Source organism: Portunus trituberculatus, chromosome 48 (genome assembly GCF_017591435.1).
Source record: "Portunus trituberculatus isolate SZX2019 chromosome 48, ASM1759143v1, whole genome shotgun sequence".
NCBI lineage: Eukaryota > Metazoa > Arthropoda > Malacostraca > Decapoda > Portunidae > Portunus > Portunus trituberculatus.
Window position 1 is genome coordinate 8500588 of NC_059302.1, and position 8360 is coordinate 8508947.

General features: G+C 40.6%; 1 protein-coding gene across 1 annotated transcript; it reads right to left on the bottom strand.

Moving 5' to 3' along the window:
• Positions 1 to 3361: 3361 nt before the first annotated feature.
• On the bottom strand, positions 3362 to 4774 carry LOC123498402 (mucin-7-like). Its single transcript, XM_045245509.1, has one exon. The coding sequence runs from the start codon at positions 4772 to 4774 to the stop codon at positions 3362 to 3364; it is 1413 nt and encodes a 470-aa protein (XP_045101444.1).
• Positions 4775 to 8360: the final 3586 nt, after the last annotated feature.

Below are 8360 nucleotides of genomic sequence, written 5' to 3' on the forward strand. Positions count from 1 at the left end.
TTGGAATGAAATTTAAGGCAACCAAGATTCGAATCCTGCTAAGAACCGCACTATTTTTTTTTCGAATTATTATCTGTTTCTCTGTTTCTACGTTCACTCTGTCTTGAAATGAGCACTGAGCTGCTAAAACCGGAAATGTGAAATGGGAATATGTCTCTCTCTTTCTTACCTAGCGAGTAAACAGGTGAGGTTAGCAATCAAACCAGATAATGCAGGTAAGATGAGTAGACGTATTTCATCCGAAGTTAATGGCAGGAGGGAACCAATAGCCAGGTACTCGCCCCTCGTATACCTGTAATTAAGAGAGTGAGAGAGTTAGAGAGAGAGAGAGAGAGAGAGAGAGAGAGAGAGAGAGAGAGAGAGAGAGAGATTACCAATAGAATTTGTATCTCTCCTGAAGGGAAAAAAAAAAAAGCGGAGTTACTACACACACACACACACACACACACACACACACACACACACACACACACACACACACACACACACATATATATATATATATATATATATATATATATATATATATATATATATATATATATATATATATATATATATATATATATATATATATATATATATATATATATATATATATATATATATATATATATATATATATATATATATATATATATATATATATATATATATATATATATATATATATATATATATATATATATATATATATATATATATATATATATATATATATATATATATATATATATATATATATATATATATATATATATATATATATATATATATATATATATATATATATATATATATATATATATATATATATATATATATAGAGAGAGAGAGAGAGAGAGAGAGAGAGAGAGAGAGAGAGAGAGAGAGAGAGAGAGAGAGAGAGAGAGAGAGAGAGAGAGAGAGAGAGGTAAAGCGTATGTGTATTATATAGTACTAAGCTTTTACCTTGATGATTTATTATGAAGAGAAGTGTCGGGAGAGTTTTTCTTTTCTTTTTTTTTCTTTTTCTTTTTTTCGTGTGTGTGTGTGTGTGTGTGTGTGTGTGTGTGTGTGTGTGTGTGTGTGTGTGTGTGTGTGTGTGTGTGTGTGTGTGTGTGTGTGTGTGTGTGTGTGTGTGTGTGTGTGTGTGTGTGTGTGTGTGTGTGTGTGTGTGTGTGTGTGTGTGTGTGTGTGTGTGTGTGCAGGATTAAATGTCCCATCCTGACAACAAATATGTGTCCAGCAAGGAAGAAATGATATTGACCTCTTTAAAGGGAAAACATTATACCTTACCATTCTCTCTCTCTCTCTCTCTCTCTCTCTCTCTCTCTCTCTCTCTCTCTCTCTCTCTCTCTCTGTGTGTGTGTGTGTGTGTGTGTGTGTGTGTGTGTGTGTGTATGACTACTGTCCGTCTTTCTTTTTCTTTTCCTTCATGAGAGATACAAAATCTATTGGTAATTCGTACAGTGTCCGTGTGTAGTGACTAGAAAAACTTTCCTGCCTTCTCCGTTCATTTTTCTCTCCTCTCCCCCTTTTTGTTTTTGTCTCACTCCCCTCATTTCTACCTCCACCCTTCACTTTTTTTTTTTTACCTTTCCATTTCCCCCTTTCGCCCTTCCTCGTTCCATTCTCCGCTGTTAAATGCGAGAGAGAAACAGAGAGAGAAAAGGAAAAATACGAAAAGGTATGAGAATATATATCACTTTTCACCAAGGGACGGCTGAAATATATAGAAATCCGCCTTTCATTTAGCTAAGTGGCATTAATTACCGGCTGCCTGGAGTGAGAGAGAGAGAGAGAGAGAGAGAGAGAGAGAGAGAGAGAGAGAGAGAGAGAGAGAGAGAGAGAGAGAGAGAGAGAGAGAGAGAGAGAGAGAGAGAGAGAGAGAGAGAGAGAGTTTTTTCCCATATTCCCTTTAATTTACTGTACAGAATAAAAAAAGTAAGGTTACGAGTACTTTATTTCCCAGTAGTGTGGTAATGAATCACTCCTTTTTTTTATTCACAAGATATATTGGTTTGATTTTAGAAGGGCATCTCTTTTTTTCCTCTCACCTTTTCCATTGCTTAGTGGTTGTCGTGCGCGCGGCCAAATAACTCTGCGTAGGATGAACGTGGTGAAATTGAGAAGGGCAATCGTGGTACGCAGTATGTATGTGAAAGAAATATTGAGGTTTCTTATTTCTAGCTTTTTCCCTTTGTGGTTGTATTCGTTTCATGGTTTCTTTCAATTTTTTTTTTTTTTTTGCTTCGTCTTTCATTAACTTTTATATTTTCTTCTTTGTCATATGTCTGCTTTAACGCTACGACAGTTACATTCTCTACTCTCTTGGGTTTTTGATGACAAGTACTTAAGGCGTGAATTTTAGGATGAACGTGGTGAATTCAGGTGAGGCAATCGTGGTACGCAGCTTGTATGTGAAAGAAATGTTGAGGTTTCTTATTTTTATCTTATTCTTTTGTGGTTGTATTCGTATCATGGTTGTTTTATATCTTTATTTTTTTGTGTCGTCTTTGATTAACTTTTCTGATCTTTTTATATACATATTTATCTATTTTTTCTATCAGACGTCTTCTTTGACGCTACGACAGTTTTGTTTTCTGTTCTCTTTGGTATTTGACGACAAGTATTTGAGTTTGTTAGAGAATAGAAGAGGTGGAGGTAAGAGAGGCAATCAGAGTACTCAATGTAAAGATGTTTTTTTGAGTTTTCTTCTTTTTCTCTTCATATTAATGTTTCATATTTTCTTATAGTTTCTTTATTTCTGTGTTTCATCTTTAACTTTCTTTCCCCCAAGATCTTTTCTTTTTTTAACTTCTCTTATATGTCTTACGCTACTAATATTTCTTTTCATCTTGAATATACTATCGTTTCCAACCCAACACGATATCTAGAAAGTGGATAAGCGCAGAGTTCCCTTCTTGTTACTGTGACCAAGACAATGATCTTTTCTTATTAAAATAATGCTATGGTTTCGTGATTTCCCTTCCCTTATTGTACAGAAAGACTAGATAACAAATACTTTACATATTACTATTGAAAACTATTATGGTTAAAAATCAAACTTCGTTCAATGTGTTCTTCACCACAGATCAGATTGAACAAATAAGTTATACTGTTGCCCTTTATAATTATGATATGATATCAAACATTTTTCATTGGAAGTCTGGGTGCACCACAACTAGAAAGGTGGCGGAGAAGCACGACAAAGTTAATATAAAAGTGAATCGAGTCTAGGTGAGAATTCTTTTTTTTTCAGAATCCTGAGGGAATCATACAAGAGTTCAGAGTAACGCGAGACAAACAATAAAATTCCACTTGATCTCGTCCAGCAACTCCATTCTTCTCTGCTACCACTTCTTTTTGAGACCCTTCCTTACAGTGTCCAGCGGCGGAACCAGTGGTGAATGTAAACCAGGAATAGGACGTACACCACTAAGATAACAAGGGCGACGTATAAGAGCTTTAATAATAGATCATCGTTCCTATTACACGGTTTCTTACACGTGGCCATTCTCTGTATCACCTTCCCAGCACAGGGACACGACTTGCTCACTTTCTTTAACGCGCTTCTCTTTGTAACATTGGTAAAGTTTCTCCCTCTATTTCTCTTCCGTCTCCTGGGCTGACTCTTCTCCTTGGCGTGCTCAAAGCTTGGAGGTGTGCCGGTTCCTGTCACCGAGGGAATCTGAGTCGTGTTTGTCAGGTTACTCGTGTTACCTGGGCTCGTTCCAGATTGGTTCGTGAAGACTTGCACATTATTTGTCTGATTCAACGTGTTTTCTTGCCAGATCTCAGTTTGATTCACTGCGGCTCGTTGCAAGATATCTGTCTGGTTCCCCGATGCTTCTTTGAACTCTGGTGGGGTTTGTGGTGTTTGTGGCAAGTTTGGCTGTGATTGTGTAGCCTGGAGTGTGCTTGTCGGTGATACTGTAGTTTGTGGTGAGATTGGGCGTCCGCCTATAACTTGTGGTGGGTTTGGTGGTGCTTGTTGAGTTTCTAGTGGACTTGGGAGTGGCACTGTAATCTGTGGTGGAGTTGGGAGTGTTTCTGTAGCTTCTGTGTGATTTGGTGATACTTCTAGAGCCTGTAGAGGGCTTACGGGTGGTACTGTAACTTGTGGTGGGCTTACCGTTGCTGGTTGTGGAGTGCTGGTCTGGTTAGGCACGGTGCTTGTGATTCCTGCCTCACTTAGCGGAGTTTGTGAGGTCACTTGCTGAGTGGTTCCTGACTGCTCGATCAGGTCTTGCTGAGTGTCTCCAGTCTCACAAATCGTGTCTTCGTGGGCGGTCTCCTGGATGACCGCTGACTGGAGAAGCTCGGGGAGGGGAGTGTCTGCTGTTTGATGAGTTGGGGTGTGTTGAAACGTACCCATCTGGCTTGTCGGGACTTGCTGAGAGGCTGTCTGGTTAGTTAACTTCGGCTGAATAGTTGCAGACTGGTTAACTAACTTGCGTTGAAAATCCCTTGTGTAATTATCCAATAGTTGAGAGGCTGCTGCGTGGTGGTGCGGGCTTTGCAGGATGATGGAGAAGTGGTTATTCGAGACGTTCTGTAAGTTGACCGTCTGGTTCATCGGAAGTGGTTCTATCTTATCTCCTGTCACCATCTTATAATCCTCACCTGCTTGTTCTGTCTTCACCTGTCTGACTGGAGTATAACCAGTCAGCGTATTAATAGTCGGCCCCTCATTAGCATAGGAGTCCCTGGGCTGTGTGTGTTCATCTGCGTGGGTCTGCCATACCTGAGAAACTGGATTTGGATTAGTCACACTGCCGCTTCTTTGCATCTGACCAGAGAAGATATTTTTGTTTATCTCCCCTGGGTTGCTTCTGATCTCTGTAGCCCCCCGTGCAGCTCCTGGCGGCTCCTGGGATGCAGTGGGGAAGAGAGGAGAACCCTGAGCTGAGGGAGCCGGTAGGAGCGAGGAGGCGGCCACCTTGCATGAAGCGGAGTTGCCGGGTATGATGCAGAAGTCGATCTATCCTTCGAGCTGGTGACAATCTGAAGAACCGTTGAGTCTTTGATAGCAGCGGCGTGTTCCTGCGTGTTAGGAGACTCTGAGCCGCGGCGGGGTAAGCCATGAGTACCAGACGCTGATGACGTTGAAAATGAGGGTGAATGTGAGGGTGAATGTGAGGAAGACGGTTTAGACTCTGGTGTTTCTTTTGTATCCTTGGTGACGACTGGATAGGTGGTGCTAATGACAGACACATCATACTCCCGAGGGTCCGAGGAGACAACGTGTACCTCAGCTGTGTACTCCCCGCCCCCGCAGCTCCCAAGGCCTCGCAGCGCCACGCACGACAGCACCATACAAAGGAACCTCATAACACGATTGAATTAATTATACAAACTGAGTCAAGTCCAATTGTAATGTTTCCCTGTTTCCGTCTGAGCCTGTCAAGACGTGCCCGTGCTTGTCTTGGCGGCTGTGTGTCTGTTTGTGTGTTAGTTTGCATATGCGTTGAATTGTATCTCTCTCTCTCTCTCTCTCTCTCTCTCTCTCTCTCTCTCTCTCTCTCTCTCTCTCTCTCTCTCTCTCTCTCTCTCTCTCTCTCTCTCTCTCTCTCTCTCTCTCTCTCTCTCTCTCTCTCTCTCTCTGCTCCCCAAAAGCCCCGCGTCACTCATCATCACCTCCAAGTCAGCACCTTCTTCCCTCCTTCTCTCCTTCCCTCCTTCCTTCCTCCCTTCCCCATTCCTTCCCTCCGATCATGATGCCTCACGCGCCATAAATGCAAGAGGACCTTCATGGAAATTTCGGAGTCCTTGTCGCTCTGTTGTTCCGCCAGTGAGTCCAACACGTTGCTGACTTGTTCTTGACACCGCACGCCTCATTCAAGTGTACGTAGGTGTGCGCGAGAGAGAAGCAATAGGAAGGAGGAAAGGAATAAGAGAGGAAGGAAGAGGAGGAAAGGAAGGAAAGAATTTACGTAGGTGAGGGAGAAGGAAAGGCAGAGAAAATGTGGAAGGAATGAGGAAAGAAGAAAGGAAATAATAAATAGGGGAGAGATAGGAGGTAAAGAAGGAAGGAAGGAAAGAGGGAAGGGGAGAGTGAAAGGAAGGGAAAAGAAGGAAAAAATTCATAGATAAGGGAGGGAGGGAGGGAAAGAAGGACAGTTTTGAAAGAGGAAGGAATGAAAGAGGGAGGAAGGAAAGACTGTTGGAATGAGAAAGGAATGAAGGATGGAGAGGGAGAGAAGGAGAGACAGTTGGAATGAGAAAGGAATGGAGGAAGAAGAGGGAGAGCAAAAAAAAAAAAGTTGGAAAGGGGGAACAGAAGGAAAAGAAGAGAGAACAGGGGCAGGGAAGGGGGGGAGGCAGAACACAAGCTCGTGACGTTAACATATTCTAGAAAAGTATTTGCAGAACACGACACAGCAACTTTGTGTGCTCTTTTTCCATCTCGCTTTTTGTTTTCTCGTAGATTTACTGTTTGCCGCTCAGCTATTTATTTGTAACCCTTCCTCCTATGTCACCTTCTTTATGGCTATGTGTGTCCACCATCACCACCACCACCACCAACACCACCACCACCATCCAATACCACCACTACTACCACCACCACCAAACCACCAACACCACCACAACAAACCACCAACACCACAATCACCAACACCACCACTACTACCACCACCACTGTTACTATCACCACCACCACCACGCATACCACCACCACTGTTACTATCACCACCACCACCAACACCACCACTACTACCACCACTGCTATTACCACCACCACTATTACAATTACCACCAACACTGACACCACCACTACTACCACCACCACTATCAAAATCACCACCAGCACCACCACCACCACTGCTACCACCACCACTGTTACTACCACCAACAACACTACCATCAACACTATTGCTTTATCATCAACAAGTGCAACAATAACAATAACAACACGTAATGACACAGAGCAACACAGTATTTATAATCTGAAACTACATTTTGGATGATTAGATGCAACAATAAACCATCCATCCAAAGTAATTGTTAGGTGTTTATAATTAGCTGGGCTCCCCTAGAACCAGCAAGCAGAAACTAATATTGTCAAACCTTTGAAATAGAGAAAGAATAAATACATTCCTATTGTTTTTATTTATTTATTCTTTTTTTTCTCAAACACAACAGCATCAGTGAAAGATAAATGCAGCACACCAGTTCCCTTTAGGCCGCTGCGGAATGGAATAATCAGCACCACTCCCATACAGACCATTAAAATATAACTATGCTCAATGTATATTAATTCCTCTTTACCGTTATGCACTTTTCTGCCTCAACTTTGCCGCAGAACAGGCCAATATTGCCATACACCACTTCCAAAGCCGGCTAAAAGCAACCCAAATCATTCTACATTTGTTCCTATTACGTCCTCCCACCGGCTCTCAACAGTGACCGACGATGTTAATTGCACCGCCTCCCCAACACAATATCCAGGCATAAAGTGCAGCCCCGGGAGACCCATTTTCATTCCGCGCCCATAACGTGTAGCCAACGGGCACGCCTCCTCCTCCTCCTCCTCCTCCTCCTCCTCCTCCTCCCTCCTCGGCGTGACATGCTGACGTGCTAGAAATGTCACATATGTTTTTTTTTTTTTTATCCACTTTTTTTCTTCTTTTATTATTATCATTATTATTATTATTATTATTATTATTATTATTATTCATGTTTAGGTTACTTTATTATTCTTCTGAAAATAATGTTTTTTTTATTACAACAGACTCTATGGTACGCTTCCCTTATCTTTGGTGTGTAAGTGATATTTCTTCCTTCATGTGCTCTCATAATAAGGTTGATTTTTCATTAATACAAATTACATGATACGGCTGTTGTTTTTCTCTCTCTATCTCTCTCTTTTCATATTTAAGTGAGATGCTTCACTTCACCTCATTGATAATTGCATTTATCTTTACACTTTATTTTTATTTTTCTTCATTTATTTTAATCTTATTTTCCGCAACTCACTTTTGTTTACTTATTCCATTTCTGCATTGTCTTTCCTACCGACGTTTAGCAGCAGACAGTCTTGGTATTCATGTATGTATGTATGTACATATGTATGTATTCTATCTGTTTCTTTATATCTACATTTTGGCACTTTATCATCCTTCATGCTGACGTATGATTATTATTCATCATATTCTCTATTATTATTTACCTATATCCATTTTACACACATATATTATTACCTTTTTTTTTCTTTACCTTTTCTAACAAAGTAATAATTTTCATACTATCTGAAGGAAATGTAACTTTCACTACGTAAAATTATCATATTTTTTATTGTTATTATTCATCTAACTATTTTTTGCATCAATTCTGAAAGATACCATTTACTCAATCGTTTTAATGTCATGATCCTT

Bases quoted from the DNA above. Each gene is read 5' to 3' on its own strand.
- LOC123498402 (XM_045245509.1), bottom strand. From the start codon at position 4,774: ATGCAAAGAAGCGGCAGTGTGACTAATCCAAATCCAGTTTCTCAGGTA.